The sequence below is a fragment of the Carassius auratus genome, chromosome 14, assembly GCF_003368295.1.
Source record: "Carassius auratus strain Wakin chromosome 14, ASM336829v1, whole genome shotgun sequence".
In the NCBI taxonomy this organism is placed as follows: Eukaryota; Metazoa; Chordata; class Actinopteri; order Cypriniformes; family Cyprinidae; genus Carassius; species Carassius auratus.
Genome location: NC_039256.1, coordinates 30,415,179 through 30,435,314, shown reverse-complemented (window position 1 = coordinate 30,435,314; position 20,136 = coordinate 30,415,179). Strand labels below are relative to the sequence as shown.

The window sequence follows — 20,136 nt, the reverse complement described above, 5'->3', positions numbered from 1 at the left end:
TGTTGTGTATTTAAATTTTTCTGGTTATCAAATGAAAGCATAAAACATTCATTTAATTTTTCTTTTTTATTATTGAAAATTAAGCAATTTTTTTTTTTTGGTCAACAAAGGGGAATTACTATTAAAAATAAAACAGGGAAGAAATGTTGTGTTATTATTATTATTATTTAATTATGTTTGTTTCATTTTAGTAGTAGTAGTAAGCTATGTATTCTGCTGAATATTTCTGGCAAATACTTGTCTTTAAATTAAACCAGACTTTTATTTTGAAAGGTTGCCGTGAATACCTTTACAGTTCTGTGTATGTGATATGATGCTAGTTTTACTTAAATCAAATGGTCAAATGACTGCAATATGAATTGCATGAATATTTTTTCGGCACAGCAGAGCTTACCTTGTTGTACAAATTCCCAGAAGTTCACTTTATCTCCTGCTCCACTCACTAGTAGTAAACAAATTCTTCATCTATGGCTGCTTTAGGTTGTGGCAGAAGATGAGCCTGTAGTTCCTCATTGACGGACCGCAAATCCTGTTCAGGACTTTAGTGGATAAGCTGGAGGAAATAAACCACACACAGAAAAGAGCAGCATCAGCAGATGCATCAAAACGGATAATAAACTTTCTGATTAAATATTAGCTGGGGCAAATTTACAAACCACTTATCCACTTATGAACATCTGTGGTCTGAAAAACGTATCTGGTGAAGTTTAAATCTCAATTAGGAAGAAAAACAGCAGGCAATCTGCTCGCCCTGCTGCATATGGCATCACATGAACCACATTTAATACTAAGTGGAATTTTAATCCAAATAAGGTTTCCAATCGTGCAACTAAAAGCTTTGATGCATCACCTTCATTTTTCTTGGAAAAGGAATGTTAATAAAAGTGTTACAAGACTCTAAACAAGGAAATTAGAATTCCAGAAACATGACAAACCTTCCGTTTAAATGTCTGGGGTTGTAAGATTTGTTAATGTTTCTTAAAGGAGTCTCTATGCTCACCAGAGCTGCATTTATTTGATCAAAAATACATTTAAACAGCATATTATTACAATTTAGAATAACTAAATATTCTATTCGAATATATAGTAAAAATGTATTTATTTCTGTGATGCAAAGCTGAATTTTCAGAAATAATTTAAATATTATCATGTACTCAAAAAAAAAAAAAAACTGATGAAAACAGTTGAGCTGCTTAGTATTTTTTGTGAAAACTGATGCTTCCCCCAGGATTCTTTGATGACTAGTAAGTTCAAAAGAACTCAAATATATATTTTTTCTTTTGAATGGCACTTTTCCAAGTGTGTTCCAGGATGGACCTTTTCTCTGAAATGTATACAGAGTGTTACAGTTCATTAGATCTACTCCATCACCTGTAGCATACTATCATTTACACAAATTACTTTTTAAGATGTTAAGAGCACTGTGCCAAATTACAGAGCTCTTTAAGGCACGACTAAATACCCGACACCATGTGGAACAGGAACAAAATGTCCCGAAAACAAATAGAAGCGATGTGCGAACTGACCCCTAACAGCAGATGTTATAATCTACAGACAATTGAGAGTAGATATGCTTCTAACGCCACAGATCACGCACGATGACCTTTCACTCACAATGTTCACCATTGTTAGAGAAGCTAAAAGCAACTCAGCGCTGAGACGGTTAGTAGAGAAAGTGAGAAAGTGAGACTTTGGCTCATTCCTCAGAGCTCTGGAGGACACATAAAGGGAATTTTCTGCAGGCAAATCTCTCCGCATTTACTTGGTGACATGATGTTTGCAAAGCTAAGATGTCTTGCTATGGTAACTTGGCGAGTTTGTCAATGAAGTCACAGAAAAGCATGCGATAGATACACAAAGAGCGGCTGCAAACATTCCAGAACATTCCCTGGAACAACAGCGTCCTGAAGATAACCTAACATGGAGATCATCAGCCCACTGACAGCACACAGGCCAAATCTCAAACGACAATGATTAATTAATAACTACAGCTATCTTTTGGGATGTCTTAGGAGGTATGCAATTAAAAGGTGCTCAAGGTTAAAACTAGATCTGAGCATTCTCCCTGTAATTCAGGCAAAGCAAAGCACTTTATTGTAGGTGGTATCTGGTAATCAGGGGAACTGGGATGAACACAACACTTCAAATTCTGATATAACACTTTATTGCACTAGTAGTAAAAACTGGATATTAATTTTTATTGTCTAATGAGGAAGCACTGCACTGAAATTTCTCTACTTAGTTTTTTTCTCCCACATAATGGTGTGTTATTAATTCACCTCAAACCTTTACACTACAAGTAAATTATTCACGTGACTACATTTTCTGACTAAATAATGTCGGTCATTAGTAGGGGTGGGAGATATGACCGAAATTGTATATTTTGCATAACGTCTATCACTGACTTGACTTTGTCCAAAAGCTTCGAGTATGAATATGGACCCTTGTACTATTGAAATATGGGAATCGTATGTAAACTTTTTGAATGGGTTTTCAATCATTTATTTGCTTTATTGTGTTAATATAAATTAGGGATTGCACAAATAATCATTTACTAGTCGTAAAAGTAGTTTAGTCAAGTTTTTACCTTATGTAAATAGGAGTTTGCATTACTTGCAAACTTTGCATGACATCCATCATTTTGAGATAAAATGCAAGACAGAAAACCATTTAACCACTGCATGCCAATTTTCCAGATGACATATTAATATCAAGTATAAACATGATATTATTTTCCTATTATTATTTAAATATGAGTCAAATGCTAATAACTGTCTGAAATCAATAATTCATTGAGTTCATCCATTATAGTTTAGCCTTATTGTTATACTCATCAAATCACTTTGTGAAGAGATGCTAATCTGATTTGGAATGTGTCCAAATATATAAACCAGCCAACAACACACAGGATCTATTCGAAGTTTGTTTTGAACCAGCAGTGATGATACTGAAATATCTGCGTATTGAATTGCAACGGGTCCTCTTTCTCGCATTTACTTGAATCTGCTGACTATTTAAGCATCTGTAGACCACTTTAAACTGCGAAGATGGTGTTGCATAATGTATTGATTCAAGACAGAAAACAACATGCGTGCTGAAAGCCATGACAACAGCAAACCACCTCTGATGTGAAACTGCATTTATGCAAAACATAAGCTCACTCAAACACTAGGCTATTCTATAGCGGTCTTAACATATGAACATATATATATGGTGTTGAACAGGTCTCAGTGGAACGAAAGAGCCAGATTAGTTTGCTAGCCTGTGTCTTGTGTAATTATCAGAATAGGTGTTCAGTATGTGGGATAAAGTAACTTAATAATAAGAAGCATAACAGGATAAACACACAAAAAGAAAACCCTGAGGTCCTATGTCACAAAGACTACGGGTCATATATCATGGGCTGCATATGAGATAAAGAAAGTTTTCCATGTTGTGCAGAAGCTGGACACTTCAAAAAACCCATCAAGCCTGACCATCAAAGATAAGATCCGATCCACAAATAAATAAATCAATGAATAAAGCAGGACAAGTATGAATTATTCATAAATAACCAGCAGCAAACACAAGCGATGAGTCCTGACACTTAAAAGAACAACTTGAGATTGTCTTTGACACCGACATTATTGATTAAGAGTCTCCTGCTCAGCTCTGCAGGGAATGGAAATTTCCAAATGTTGTATTAAACCACTGGATGCTCAAGCGTGAAGTAAAACGCCAGTCTAGCAGTGAGGTGGTCCCTGGCAACACTGAACGCAGCTCTCATCATTAGGAAGGAAACTTTAATTTACACAAATTTAGCTAATCAGCTGTTGACAACGTTCAGAAGGGAGAAAGAGCCCAGATTAACTGCTTAAGACTACAACTTCATCGAGTCTACGTCTGTCTTTGCTTGTGACCTTAAAGGGATACACCACCCCAAAATTTTTATTCTGTAAATAATCACTTACCCCCGTGTCGTTCCAAACACGTAAAATCTTTGTTCATCTTCGGAACACAATTTAAGATATTTTGGATGAAAACCGGGAGGCTTGTGACTGTCCAGAAAAGTATGAAATGCATAGTCAGAATAGTGCATCTGCCGTCAGTGGTTCAACCGTAACATTATGAAGCGACGAGAATACTGTTTGTAAGCAAATAAAACAAAAATAACGATTTTATTCAACAATTCCTTTGTCAACAGTCTCTGTGTCTCTCCATATCACCGTATGCCACGCCACAAGGATGCGCTGTTTTCTTTCAAATCAAAGCTAAATACAAGTAGAAACAGTGTAACTGAATATAACTTTAGTATCATTTTATTACTATTTTATTAGAATTATTGTTTTTTTTTTTTTTAATAGCAACATTTAATGATCAGTGATATCTCAAACACCACCACCAATCCACAATTCTTTAGTTCATCCAATTTCAATCATTTTAGTTGTCATTTATTTGACTCATATCATAACAAAAAGTAAAAATGCCAAAAACTAATCTTTTTTTAAAAAATGTAGACCATTTCCTACTGTCACAAACATGTAACCAATCAACCCATCAACTTTTCATATCATTAGCAAAGCATTTCTCCCTAAAGATGTTGATTTTTGAAGGATGGTGAAAAGGAACAGGGTTTGTATATTATTGGAAACACATTATAACTTGTTCAGTAACTTAGTCAAGCCAAAGACTAATGATATTAATTACTGTTTCATGTAGAAAGCAGTTTAAGACTTGCAGATGACCCTGTATATCATTTGCTTTTCCTCTTTAGAATCAGTTTTTATTTCAAACATATAAAGCTGAATTAATCCAATACTGATGCTTGTCATTGTGTAACATTCACTACTTCAGTTAACCGAGTAAAAGTGGAGCAGGAAGTCCATGCAGGCGTAATTGAGTGGGGACACGACTTCTTTGCATATTCATGATTTTGTATATTAGGTAAAGGCCAAGTATACGCCACACAGGGGACCTCGAATGGAGTACGTTTTGAAAGGCTACACATAAAGAAATTATTTCCACTGGATATATATGTCATTTTGATGATCAAAGATTAATTTTAAGGGATAAAATGAGCAACTACAGCTTGTTTTATCATCGTATTTGCTTTTCACACATACAGCGGCTTTCTTCTTTAACAGACAGCATGCACACATCAGCACTAAAATACCTGTGACAATAATCAATAATGTGAAATGAAACTTTTTACCCCTGATAATTCAAAAGCAACTGATTTAGCATTATTTCTAAAAGCGGTCCTGTTCAGACATGATCTCTAAAGAAATTTCCGTACTGGAGATGCGTTACCAATACAAAACTTAAATCACTGGAGTAAACGGTACGTGTTGCTTGTCATTGCTCACACAATGCTTTTTGTGGTTGATCCTAGAGTTTTACTAAACTCAGAAGAGCTCATCTCTAAGTCTGTATGATATTCTAGTCTCTGGATATGAATCGGGTTCTTTTTTTCAATGCATGTCTGCTGTATTTTTATTTTTCCAGTTTAATGAGCATGCACTGACAAACACACCGAGAAAAGGTTTTGTGTAGATTTGCTTAACGCAAATGTTTGTCACTGGGATTTACATACAAATAAGCTTTCTGTTGTCTAAATTTGCAAATAGTGAGTAACACAAACGAGGTGGGCACACCACTGCGGATGACTATTATGTAACAACACACACTGAAAGCTGGGGTCCATTTGACAAAGATGGGATGCACGTATCAGGCTAATTTACAAAATGCAAATACTTGTAGCTGATGTAGTTTTGGTCTGAGCTAATTCTTTGGCCACGAATCCCACTCGCAATAAAAGTCATATACTTTACAGAACTGACAGGAAGCTTTCACTTTCGCTATCTCAAAAAAAAGCAGCTCATCACATGACTGTGCTCACCACAGCAATAATCGCTTAGTTCAATGTTCAAGATCTGATTTCAAGCATGCATGATGATTCTGCTATTTTGCACAGGGAACTATTAGAGCATATTTATAACAACAGAGAACCGGCGTTACAAATGAAAGCAGCTGTCCAAAATCTAGCTCTCAACCCGTATGGTGCTCCAACTGTTTTCATGACGAGCGATTGGATGAATCTAAAGAGAGTCTAGTCTGTCACAGAAAAGAGCCAAGCAGCCGCATTAAAATCTCCTCAAGGACAGCTGGGTTTAGCTGTAATCTGAACAAGACGCGTTCAGCAGGTTTTAAGGGCCTTATCGCCAGATCCATGCATACAGCAGCTAAAAACCCAATGAAGTTATCTAAGTACACACTTTTCTGTTTTGGGAAGCCTACGATCAGCCCGGTTTCCCGCTGGTGTGAAAGCAAGGGTTTGTCTAGTTTGTAATAGGAGTGGACAACAGTCAATGACTTTGCTCCGATCACTCACGTACGCATGGAAAAATGTATTTGGCTTACAAGGTCACAATCTAAGTGCAGCATTACCTGAATTTCTATGACTTCTCTTTTGAGTTATCATCATGCCTTTTCCAGGTTTTTTTTTTTTTTTTTTTTACATTTTTATTACAAGGAAATTAATGCTACAAATCCAACAAGAGCCATTTCTAGCTTGGTAAATATATTGGACATACTATAAAAGCTGGATATATCCATGGCTTTTTCAGGATTTGATGAATTTCCTTGAACTTTCTGATGTCGTAAAGGACACAAACATTGAAAAGTGCTTGGTGCCAAAGGGCAGGCAAAGAAAAAAAAAAAAACCCTGTTTATTTATCACAATGTACACAGTATATAGTCTACATGGGTTTTTGAACTGGGGTCAAAGCATGATTATTCAGAGAAAAACAGTGCACGTTTTTTATGAATTGATAACCAATTAAAACATGCACAGATAAATGAAATGTACAGAGAAAAATATAAGAGTAAATATGTAAAAATTTATTTGATCAACTAAACACTTATTAAATTATGAAACAATGAAGCATTAAAAACAGTCGTTTATGTATTTAGAAATAAAACAAGGTCAAATAATTCCGATAATTAATCTATTATTAAACAGCACAATCCCCCTCAGCTGCTGTTCCAGAAAGATCTCCATACAGGATTCAAGTTTCACATCCAAATTAAACGAAACTAACGCTACTTTAGGAGCCAAAGCAATCGGTTTTACTTCAGAACACGTTTAACATCTCAAAACGAATAAGGCACGAATATATTTATATTTATAGGCAGGAAGTTACTCTGTCAGTTTCGTTACAGCTGTCACTCAATTTACAGAAGCATCTTCGACTAAAATATGAACAAATAGAAATACAATTTCAAATGAATTCAAAGCTTCTGAAGCTTTTGTTTGTGCACAACGCCTGACCAAAGTACCACAAACACTCAAAAACAAACCAAATTTATAATTCTCGCTATTTAAAAAACCAACGTCTTTTTGACGTTACGCTTTGATGTTAGCCTCATAGCTTAGCACTGTCAACGTCTATTCCTGCTGCCACACACCAGTCAATGCACAAAACAGCGATTTTATCGCATTTTATCATCATCTCACGAAGGCAGAAATTAAGTAAGCATGTAAACTATAAAATACAACCATCATACAAGAACAAAGTAGAGTGTAAATCAATAGCTCGATGCAAATACAGGATGAGTCGCTGTGAGGCGATCCCTCAGCTGGCTAACGCGACTGCTAGCATCCGCTAAAGTCACTTCTTCATCGATGCTCTCCGCACTTACCAGGTCAAACCAGACGATAAACGACCAGCAAACAGAATTATTCCAGTAGTCCTTGGTTCAAAGTAGCCGATAGGAATAATGATGATGACTAGCTACAGTGTTGGGCTGGCATGGCCAGTTTTAATGTGAGTAGTTGATTCTGTGGAATGGAGACAGTGTTAGTTACACACCCACAGCGATGCTGAGACACCCAGACCACGCCCCTCTCCCTCTCTCCCTCTCTCTCTCTCTCTCTCTCTCTCTCTCTCTCTCTCTCTCTCTCTCTCTCTCTCTCTCTCTCTCAGCTTTCGAGCATTCTTCCCAGCACACTCTGTTTTCCAGAATATTCCATTAAAACAATTTATATTTCACACGATGCAACTTTTATCTTAGATTAAATAGAAGCTTTATACAGTCAAGCTTTCAAACGCATAAAACTAACATTAGAAATACATTATGGCAAAATTAACCGTCATGGTATCGATTTAATTATTTTAACGTAAGGTAACAACACAGTTCTGTTTTTAGTGGTAGTTTAAAATGTAATATATAAAGGTAATATATAAATAGACTGCATTCTAAAATATACACAAATTATTTGTTGTTTTAAACGAAAGAAAAACTCAAGAAATGCAATTTAAAACTGTTGTCAAAAGAAAAGAATATGTTTTACGTGGTTCTGCAGCGCCACCCAGTGTTTGATTCCATACATGCATCGCACACTTTAGACAAGACCGGGGCAAGTTGTCACACATTATTCTCCACCAGTGAGTGGCTTATTTTAAATAGTGAGTTTAATTTTGTAAAATAATTTTCTGTATGAACGCACACTTTCTATTAACTACGAAAATTCAGTTTATTTAACAGTAAATAATCTGTTTCTAAAAGAGAACATGAAAGAGAAATTTTTATCAGTTTATCATACCATTGTTTTAGACTGTAATGAATAAACTGTATAAATTAATTAATTGGTCAAAATTAGCATGCAGTGCAGTGTTGACAAAGACTATATGGTATTTCTGGTACAATGACAAAAACTTTATCCATTACACACTAACTAGTGGCTGTATACTACAAATAAATATAACTAATTAAAACAACTACATTCCAGAAGATTCTGTATCTGTATTTTTATCACCATATACACTTTATGACCATTACATTTATATTACTCATAAATACCAATTTTTTTTCATATTCTTGACTTAAAATTTTATTTTCTGATCTAGATATTTGGCTGTTTTACATTATTTCAAAGGTTATTTTAATATTTTAAGTCATCTTGAGACCCTCTTAAAAGTGTGCTGCCCTCCACAGTGGATCCTAAGCAATGATGTAGTTGTGTAGATATGAGAAATAGTGTGTAAATAATGTGGAATAATGTGTGAGGGGCTATAACATAATCAATCAATCAATATTCTTACAATCATCATATAAAAGATGTCTATTTATATTTTCCAATTGTTTTGGATGTCTTTTAGTGTTTTAGTATCACTGAGATACTATTAATAGTCTTTATTAAAAGTTAGAATTATATATATATATATATATATATATATATATATATATATATATATATATATATATATATATATATATATATATATATAGTGTTTTTATTTCAAGTTACGTAAAAGTAACATTAAAATAAATAATACATTAATAATACCAAAATAATAAAAGTAATTTTGTTATGTACAAATTTTGTATGGTTTTGTGGCCTTTATAAAAAATATTTTAACAATAGTTTTTATACATTTTATTTCAGTTTTAGCTTTAGTTGAGTTAAACTAAATAAAAAAATGTAATAATATATTTTTACAATATTTTTTTCAGCCATTGTGTATTTGATTTCATTTAATTATTTTAAATGAAAAATATTAATATTTGATAAATATTAATTATTTATGATAGGTAAAAATTGATAGACTGAATGCACTGTAAGTCGCTTTGGATAAAAGGATAAATGCATACATTTAATTTTAATTTTTTTATTTAATAATTTTTTTTTTGTAACTATAATAACCCTGAAGCCCCTAGACTAATCTCAGCACGAGACAATCAAGTTAACATTTTATCACTGCACAATAACTTTATGTCATCTGCCCTTTTCTAACTTACCAGTTTTTACTAAATTATATACAAAACCATATCATCATCACACAACCGAGATTCAAAAAAAATAAACCAATGAAACAATATAAAGCGGACACAGCCAGTGATTTATTTAAATGTTTATTGCTGTGTTTGAAGATTACACTCCTTGGACTTGAGTGGGGTGTTTGGTGGGTCAGTCCAAACACACAAACATTTCTATTATTTATTATTTAAATAGTAAAACAAATCTCTGATACAATACATAGGCTTCACTAATCAATTCTGAACAAGCTAGACTAGACGAGGTGGTCTGTACACAAGAACCTATTCTGTGTGCTTATACATACAATCTGATGTAGAGAAACATTCCATTTACCAGAAAGAAAAACACAGCCATACCAAACAAATGAAAACAATAGCTTACAAAACCTGCTCACCTCAACGAGGAGTTCATAATGTGCTGATAGAAGGGCCGATATTTAATAAAAAGCTTCATTTTGAACACATGACCCACTGCAGGCCCCAAAGTTCATGTGCTTGTCGTGTGGCGGTACATTTCCACCCAAGTATATGTGTAAATATAGAGTATGATATGATTGAATGCAGCTTCACTATGAAGTGGCACGGCACTTTTGGGCAGATCAATGAGAAACTATATTTTGAACATGATTTTGACAAATAACACTTTGCCTCCTTTTAAAGTCTTGGTAAATATTTCTGTTCTCTTGTACTGTGACTTTGACACTCGAACAAGACGGTATCTATATATAAGTGTCAGGACCCCTTTATACGCCACGACACAATGAATCAGACCGAGATCTGATGCTTCAGAAAACATTACACGTCGCAAAAATGTAATGATCACTTCTTACAGATGTTGCTGATTCACAGGGACTTTTTCTCGGCCATAACTGCGCATTTGGCTCATAATTACATTGTATAAGAAACACTTTCGTATGACTATAAATTATTCCACATTAACATAACTGGTGTGCTCGATAAGCTTGTCTGGGTATATGCTTTGTCATGCTTTAAAAAATTGGTCCTCTGGTCTTCCACGGTTGAGTGGAGATGCAGTGCATCCCGCAATGTTTTCAGCCTCGTGCATGATGGAGAACGATTAGGCCTCATACACCCTACAAAGGGACAAAAAACACATATTTGAGAGGTTTAGTATGAGGCTTGGGCTTATACTGACACCTAGTGGTGGCTTCTGAGTGCACATGAGTTTAAAGCCAGCATGAAACAGATTTTATCACTCAGATGAGGGAAAGTTAATGTGTTAATGAGTTAATTTTAACTTAAAAAGGACCTCAGATGATGCTAACCCTGAATCAACAAACAGAACTAATTATTGCTAAATGTGTGACTGAATCATATAATAACTTAATTAATAATATTGATAGTTCATCATCTAGGTGACTACGTCTTGTATTATTATTATTTTTTCTAAAATCCTGTCAAATGTGCACAAACTATTATCTACTACTAAATATTGTAGAAACATAATTTTCTGTAAAGTTGCTTTGTAACAATTTGTTTTGTAAAAAGCGCTATACAAATAAACTTGAATTGAATTGTATTGAATAAAATAAAAAACACGGCAATATTCCTAAAATATCAGAATTTTGATTTTATGGTGACATTTCATACATGTTCATAAGTACTATTCAATTGCTTTTTAATAAACACTTTAAGAACAAAAACAAACTGAGTGCACCTTTAATGTTCCCCATCTTATCTGGGGTTTGAGGTTTTCTGAATATAAATTTAAGAGCAAGTACAGAAAACTTGAGGAAAACATTGAATGGAGCACTTGAATAAATACCTTTGCTCTCAGCCACTAGAATATGGACATAGCTTAAAAAAAACATAACTGTTTTTGTCATTACATTTTCATCAGTATTTTTCTCTTGGTTTTCTGTGCAAGTGTCAAGAAACATTTACATGACAAGAAAAAAATGACATCAGATGAAAAAAAAAGTCTTTGTTTTCTGAGAAACTGAGTTAGGTTGAAAAAAGAACAAATATCTGTCAGCTGGGTTAGCTTTCATAACCCAATGACAGATGTTTGCTCTTGTTTCAAGTGTAAACTCACTAGATTGTGAGCTATCTTTGAGTGTCTTGAGGAAATTAAGGGCTGGATGTCTCAACATTTCTTAAAACTAAACGACAATAAATCAGAGATTATTGTTTTTGGCAGTAGTAAGTCAGTAAATTTGGGACCATTGGAAATTTATAACAAACTGGTGGTAAAAAATTTGGGGGTGCTTTTTGATAACGTTTTCAACTTCGACAAGCAAATTAATGCTGTTGTAAAATCCTGTTTTTTTCATTTGCGACTCCTGGCAAAGGCCAAATCCTTTCTCTCCTTTAGAGATCTGGAGAAATCAATTCATGCATTTGTCTTTTCTCATTTGGAGGACTGCAATTCACATTATACAGGGATCAGTCAGTCAGCATTATCACGGCTGCAGGTTGTTTGAAATGCTGCAGCCAGGATGCTGACTGGCACAAGAAAACAGGAGCACATTACTCCAATTCTTTTCTCTCTTAGTTGGCTGCCGGTACACTTCCAAATTGAGTACAAAATTTTAGTGATGGTCTTTAAATCTCTAAATGGGTTGGCACCCATTTACCTCAGAGACCTTTTAAAGTTTCATACTTCTACGAGATCCCTTAGGTCCTCAAACCAGCTGCTCCTACTTGTACCTAGGTCCCGATTAAAGCTTAGAGGGGACCGGGCTTTTTCGGTTATTGGTCCCAAACTTTGGAATGCATTTCCTCAAAAGATTAGGGCGGTAAATTCTTTGTCCGTTTTTAAAAAGGAGTCAAAATCTTATCTGTTGTCAAAAGCTTTTTCTACTACTTGATGACTGTATTAATCATATATCTAAATTTTAAATTTTTTAAATTGTATTTGATTTATTTTGGAATTGTTTTGTACAGCACCTTGGGCAGCAGTGTTGCTGTAATTTGTGTGCTTTATAAATAAATAAACAAACAAACAAATACTGAAGAAAACTCTGATTTAAGACCTTTTGAGGCACAGAAACGTTGTTGTTGTACACAAGATTAGAGAATTTTATTAAAATAGAAAATGTTTATAGTCTTTAATCAAACTATAACTTAATACTATAACTATAAAACCTTCCTTTTTGGCTGAAATTGCAAATTGCTCAACAACCACAATGCATTCCCGTTTTTCTCTTTGAATTTCGCTTGAATATTTAACATTGGAAATATGTCAAAGGACATGAGTCATTTGGGTTTTGACCAGGGTTTTATATTCGCAGTCGTTTATATCTATTAACATAGAAGCGATGTTTGAAATCAGTGAAGGTTTACTGAAAGCTACCTGTGTTTGTCCTTCCAGATTTTGAACCACTTGACGAGGTTCTTAGTGCTCTGGAGTCTGGGGTGCAGGCAGTACTCCTGCCCTTTGAAACGGGACACATTCTCCATGGTGACACTGTAAACACATACAGTACATACACAATCACGGATGAGAGGATGAGAGGATGAGAGGAGAAGATGGGTAAACAGGATGAGACACGGGGAGAACATTAGTCATCAAGCAACACAAACAATATGCCCTGATATATTTCATGCATGCCATTAATCATAAAAATAATAACAATGCTACTTTATTTGTTAATAAATGTCCTTGTGCATTAAATATTTTGATTTAAATTATAATTTAAGTTATATGCAGATTGCACAAATCCTGACAAATAGTTCTTTCTGAGTGATTCTGAGGTGAATCATCACGACCGGTAACTGGTAAACAAATACAAATTAAAAGCAGAATTCAATACCGCAGCTTATTTGGCCTATTAAGAAGATATTTACCACGTCACTGGAAACACTGAAGCGAGCTGACCAAGAGTACAAATAAGTGTTTTATTTCGAACATGTTTGCTGACCCTAAACTCTTGACTGGCCTCTTAAAGCAGGGCAGGAGCTCTTGTGGGACTCGAGAAGCTTCTAGAATGTTAAACTCACTCAGAATCCAGAGCCATAAACTGAAGAGAAGCAACACTTTCCTCTGGGTTTGGTCAGAGCTCACCAATGCAGATCCAGACAAATGAGCTAAACGTCCAGAGATTACTTACCAAACATGGTCACAAATGATTATTATTTTTTTATTCCTATATAAAAAAAAATTCTGCATTAACTATTAATTATGGAAGTATAAAGACTAGCTGAAATACTTACAATATTATATAGTCTTCAAATGATCACACAGGCACAGCACTTGAATGGAGAATATCTAATATTGCACATATTTGACCACTTTTATTTTACAGTTCCTGCAGTTCAGAACAACATTTATGGATCTAAACTGCAGAAAGATCTCTCTCTCTCTCTCTGTTCATATGTAATGAGATTTCTATATAAAGCATATGATACTAAAACCTCTTTTGAACACTCAAAAAATTATCTAACTACGATCATGAATTTCGTTTGAATTTATTACAGCTCTGTAAATATGCTGCAATACCTAAAATGACAAGCAGGGGGAACAGAATGTATAATAATGTCTATGAAAAAGACATGCTTATCACAAACACACGTTTGCTTCACACCATAGAACACATGTTTGGATCTTACAGCTTCATAAACACTGTTCAGGCTTCATGCACTGTCACAATTTAACCATGCCTAACAATGTCAATTTCATTTGGACCATCGAATCTTCTAAGTGTGCCACTACATTCTCATCCGGATCCTAATTGAAAATCCAGTTTAAAATGGTTTCTGCTGGAAGCTGGTTTTATAAGATTTATAGCTGATCTACGATGGTCATCTATGGTCAATAGGAAGTCCATGATGCATTTGGTGGCCATTACCTGACAGCTACAGTCAGGTTTGAAACTGGTTTGAACTGGATTGAGCTGGATCACAATGGATCAAGCTTGATCTAGGGGCAGCCGACACTGGAAATTTTAGCTGCGCAATAAATATATAATAAATAGCTAATAAGCACCTACTGCAAATCATTAATGATCATAAAAACACACCGAACACACTTTACTGACCCAAACGAGAATATCAAAGATTTAATTTTTTATTCTTTTTTGCAACTCACAATATCATCTTTTCTTGGCAGTATGGATGCTTAGGCTTGATCTCCAGCTTTTGTACATCTTTGTACCGGATCTTCGGTCCTTTTCTCGTGCATCTGCACTTGTATGCTAAGAAATGAATAAAACACAGAGGTTAGTCTCAAGAAAAATCATCAGAGATATCTGATTCATTCTGCACACAAATCACAAAAAGAAAATACATTTGAAGAGAAGATAACGAAGTTTGCATAATAGAGCTTAAAAATGAAAAGCCAAATGTGAATGTGAACACATTTTTACAAATGCATTCTTTTATAAAAACTACATATTTTATATGCATGAGCATGCATTCATGTAATTTGTTCATTTGTATGTTTTTTTTTAAATAGAAAAGAACAATTACTGTTGATATGCACAATAGTTTTGTTTTCTGATTTTAACATTGTGTCTAAACAATAACTTCACTGCTGTATTAATGAGCATTTATTTGTTGACTTTTTGCATTAATGTAGGCTAATGAAAATCTGTGATGTAGATGTGCTTAATTAGTTGTTTTTTCCTGGTAAAATATGCATATAACATGGACATTTCTTCCAGAGATGCTTTCTGATATGTTCCCGGCAGCATTTTGTGACTTTCAAACGCATTCAAAACTGAACTGACAACGAGGTTGTACAAAATTCAACAAACAGCACAGCAGACTGCATGGTGGAGATCCATTAAAGTGTCATGCTGTTCTGTTTTCCCTCGATCTCCTCCAGCAGGTGAGCTGATGCTGAAAGACGCGTGACCTACATCTAATCCCTCATCAATCTTCTCCGCTCCATTCAGCATCATCTCCAAACGAGCCAACAAGACTCATCCAGCAACACAAAGAGCCACTCTTTACTACCCCTGGCCAGGTTTTGCAGAATGAACTAGATTTTCTGAGACAAGTGGAGATATTTGACAGTTGCACCAGCATAAGGCGCTGCTATTCTGCATGAAAAGTTAAAAGCAGAGATAAAAAAAAAAGAAGCATGCATTTGTTAGATATTAAAATCATGCACTCCGGACCTAAATAACTAAAACGCCGCATTCTGTATTGATTTACACTTTAACCATACATAAAAAAATAAAAATAAAATAGAATATAAAAAATAAAAATAAACATGGCACACACACTCACCCTCTGTGTTGATTGAATAAACTGCGATAACCAGCAAAAGTAAAGCGGCCGTACAGCGATTCATCCCCAATAGTTTGTTGAGAAGCTCCAGCAGTCTCCGGTTTGTTTGTAACACTCAGATTCAATAATCGAGATGCTCAAACAGCGCGAGCGTGAAGATGAAGCCGTCTCTGTCTCTGTGCTCACGTCACGCTCTTCTCAATCTGACGAGGTGCTCGCGCTCTGAGCTTCTATAAACACACGCTCGAGCGCCTCATTGATATGCAGAGCCCGTCGACGAATTAACTGTGGCTGTGTCTCCAAACCGAGCGAGCTGCCTACCTAGAAAGCATTTCCGAATCGTTTGAAAGCAGTCGAGGCTGTCTAGGTAGAACGCACTCTAGGTTTTGAGACACGGTCTGCATCTATCGCCAGAGAAAAAGCGATAAAATTAGGTTAAAAAGTTTATTAGGAGAGCCTGTACGTTGTCAGGGGGGATAATTGCATTGGCTTTCATGACCGTCTCACTTAATTTGTTCTTTTTGATTCTTGCCCATGAATAAAAGCTCAGTTTAGCAAACTCTTTCTTTTCGTAACCAAGTAAATCTACACAACCTGGACATCATTATAGTCTTTAGTAGAAGAGTGTTTTCTTGAGAAAATCTTTAGACCTAAATACAAAACATCTGCTTTTAATTTCTTGGAGAGTTAAAAAAAATTGTCTATGAGACTTACTCGATAAGAATTAGAGCTATACTTAAGTAAACCTGTGAATAAGCACTTTTTCATGTTTTTTTCTCTTACAGTTATTTTCTTCAAATTTCAAAGCTATTTTTAGATTTATATTGGTAATAATTATACTTTATGCTCTAGTTTCACCAATAAAGCTGAAAAAAGTGTAAGTGTTATAATGTGCTTCTAACCAGGGTTTGTGAAAAAAAAACTCGCACTACACATGCACAGTTGTTAGGAATAGATGCTATCTACACTTATATCATCAGCATTTTCTTTTTAAAATTGAACTAGCCTATAGTATAATAAAAACAAAACAACAGCTGTTAGGGCACATTCATTCACAACATTATTCTGTTTTTAAGAGAGTGCATTTTATTTCACGCGTTATAATGAATCCATGAAGACTTCTAAATTTGTTAGGCTTAAAATATGTAGTCAGCAATTCTCAAACATATTTTGAAAATGCAATTTTTTATTTAAATATTGCACCTTAGAAATAGTTTCTATGCATGCCAGAAAGGTTTTTCAATAAGCTGCGTGAACTATAGTTACTGATCCATGCTGTTTACTTTCATACATAATACGTCATAATATAATTTTGTGATTTTGAATTTGTCACCTTTTTAAAATCTCTATGTCACAGCGATGAGTAAATCTACCTATTGTTGTCTGCACTGGCACCAAACAGTGTTTGGCTCTGTAAATGATACCCCTGAGAAGACTGTTTCTAGTTTCCTCCTCATGCATGGATGATTGGAGGGCATGAAGCGAACCATCTGAGTATCTGTGTCTGTGGACAAGAGCCTCATCCCAGCTGTCATCAGCCATGCTTCAGTCCATTTCATGTCTGTTTGTGCCCCATCCAAAGGTCTGGGTGGACTGAAAAGCATGAAAATCATACGTGAAGCTGCCCTTCATTCTGCCTGACTGGATATAATAGAGACTTAATGGTAACAGACAGTGTCAATGCACCTCTTTAACCCAAATCAGCTAGCACTGTCAAGGGCATTTATGTTGTCAGTCACACCAAAAACACAGGCAACTATATCTATTTTATATAATGCTGAGATTGTCCTCTGACAGCTACATCAGGGATCAAACCAATAAGAAATCTGGAAAATTTTAAATCAAGCTACTGCAACAAAACAAAAAACTATACACATGAAAAAATGTTTTTCGAAGTTATAAATAAAGATGATCATGTATGTTTTGGAAGGAAATACCACATTTAAAATGTTTAATCCATTTGCTGCTTTTTAGTGATCCATTGCTAAATAATAGCAATATTAATATTAATATAATATTAATAATAGCAATGTCTGAGAGAAAGGTATCATCCCATTAACAATGAACACGATCTACTAATGTGTGACAACCACAAAGTGTTACAATACATTTTGATCAGTATTTCTACTGTTTTATTATTTAAAAATTACAACAAAAAAAAAAAAATGTTGTTTGGAAAGTATGCAATGTTTTGCTAAACCATATGATATTTTAGCAGTGACATTCAGTTTAGTGTGCGAGTCCAAATACCTTGTTAGCTGAACTTAAAAGAAGCTGATTTAACCAATCACCTGTCACCAATAAAACACTTTAACTGGTGAATGCCTCTATATACAGTAGACTAAGCAATAAGCAGCTCAACTAAACAGGGAGAAAAAATGCACACAGTGTTTAAAATCGGGGATGATGCAAAAAGACGGCTTTAATGAATCAAATCTGTTGTTTTAACTCTGTCCCAGCCTCCTGATGCCAACAATGCAAAAACACTGCAGTGATCACTGCGTCACCTTCCTCCAGGTCTGTGAAAAGACCCAACTGTCCCTTCACAATATGTAACTCATTCCAGGTAAGCATTTTGGAGCAATTACTTTTGGTATGTTTATAAGACCCGTCAAGACCAAAGGCCGTTTTTGGCATGCAGTCCTTCCTCCTCTTCTTTGAAAATGTTTTGCTTGCAACAGCCATCAGAGAAGAGGGTTCAGAAAGATTGCTGAGATTCGTCACAGCTGATAATGAATGCAATAGTGTCTCAGTCGTTATATAATTATTTAGAAAAGGGAGATGCATAGATCTCTGGTTCTGGTGGATTGCAAGTCTGTTCTGAAAGAGCTGCAGGCTGCAGGGGAAAAATGCAAAATCTATTTACCTAAGGTGAAAAAATATCCAGACTAAACACAATTCACTTACAACGAGGATAAATATGTGAATGTTTTGACAACAAGCATACAAGAAGACCGAGACCTCGGAAAAGGTGAGCCTCGGTCCACTTCCAAATTAACTCTGGTGGAGTTTGACTGAAAATAGGAATGCAATGTGGGCCAAATACATCTAAATGAACTATAAACAGGATGTGATGACACAAGATAAAATGGATAAAATGCTCAAACACACCTTGTTCTTCTAGTCGTAGAAGCTAAAGTAAGTCGCCCTTTACAGTTCGGTACAAAACCACATATGGAGGAATTCCTGGCACTGTTTTCACTCCTCGACACTCCTTTGTCAGTTATCAGCTTGTAAAAATACCAACATATTTACACACATACAACAAATGCATTTAACCCAGCCCAAAGCAATTTTGGATGTTCATAAGTTTGCAAAATATACATCATTAAAGTGGTCCAATCAGGTTTAGCCTTTAGTTTTGTCTTTTGATTTGGTGTTAAAAAAGACAGTTGTGAATGTGAATTGTATGAGGACTAAACATATAATTTTTTTTTTCAGTCCAGACCAAAACAAGTGTCAACACACCCTATTAATATTAACCTATTAATACATTTACATGTTTTGTGTTTAAGTGCATTTTATTTATTGTACTGTGTTCGGCTATCACTCTAAGTGCAGTACAATCTAGAACTAGTTTAGAACTCGTTGTGCTATAACCAGATAAGGGCGTTTGACAGTATGCAATAGCATGACTGTAAAAGTTTTTGTGTTTATTTTTCCACCCACATAGGCTCATTTTTCTTTGTTGTTCTCTCATGCATTCAGACAAAACCTTTATGTATTTGTTTGTGTCTGTGGGTATATCATGCTGAATAATATTTACTTTGTTGTATGTTATACAGAATATATACAATGCACTGCATATGAGCACCGAATCTCTGTTGCTCGAAGGAAAGCACCGTTGCACGACAACGTGTAAATCAGCACGTCAACAAACATCAAAGCAGCTCTTTTTTCCTGATCAGGCACGTCTGTGCAAATTGCTGCAGCAGAAGGGTGGTGTTTGTAATTGCATGTAATGATTTTAAGTCAGGTTAGCCATTGGCCAGCGGCTCTCGGATTCTTCACGTTTACTTGCTCCGTGAGAGAACATGCTGGATAATTGCTGCTTAGAATTCCACTATCTGATACTATTAGTCTAAATGTCCTGGAAGAATCATAGGAATGTCTGCTTAAATAACATGTGAAAAGAAGTGCAAG

The 20,136-nt window shown here is 35.1% G+C and overlaps 2 protein-coding genes across 4 annotated transcripts in view; both read right to left on the bottom strand.

Moving 5' to 3' along the window:
- LOC113114288 (protein FAM13B-like) overlaps window positions 1–7,864 on the bottom strand; it is a 42,455-nt gene extending 34,591 nt beyond the window's left edge. For 2 of the 3 annotated variants that reach the window (XM_026281179.1, XM_026281180.1), the window contains exons 1-2: window positions 7,681–7,864; window positions 395–553 (exon numbers count right to left, since the gene is read on the bottom strand). The gene's annotated coding sequence lies outside the window, so the exon portion shown is untranslated. The remainder of the gene's footprint in view (window positions 1–394; window positions 554–7,680) is intronic. The other variant, XM_026281181.1, reaches the window with a different exon arrangement.
- Window positions 7,865–9,877: 2,013 nt separating this feature from the next.
- LOC113114287 (C-X-C motif chemokine 14-like) lies at window positions 9,878–16,222 on the bottom strand. The gene is made up of 4 exons (XM_026281178.1): window positions 15,994–16,222; window positions 14,849–14,954; window positions 13,115–13,228; window positions 9,878–10,892 (listed from the first exon to the last, which is right to left on the bottom strand). Exons 1-4 carry the CDS (start codon window positions 16,055–16,057, stop codon window positions 10,877–10,879), a joined length of 300 nt encoding a protein of 99 aa, XP_026136963.1. The 5' UTR covers window positions 16,058–16,222; the 3' UTR covers window positions 9,878–10,876.
- Window positions 16,223–20,136: the final 3,914 nt, after the last annotated feature.

Coding starts and splice junctions, on each gene's coding strand:
- LOC113114287 (XM_026281178.1), bottom strand. CDS start 16,057: ATGAATCGCTGTACGGCCGCTTTACTTTTGCTGGTTATCGCAGTTTAT. Junction 14,955..15,993: donor TTATTCAATCAACACAGAGG/GTGAGTGTGTGT, acceptor TTCATTTCTTAG/CATACAAGTGCAGATGCACG. Junction 13,229..14,848: donor TGCCAAGAAAAGATGATATT/GTGAGTTGCAAA, acceptor ATGTGTTTACAG/TGTCACCATGGAGAATGTGT.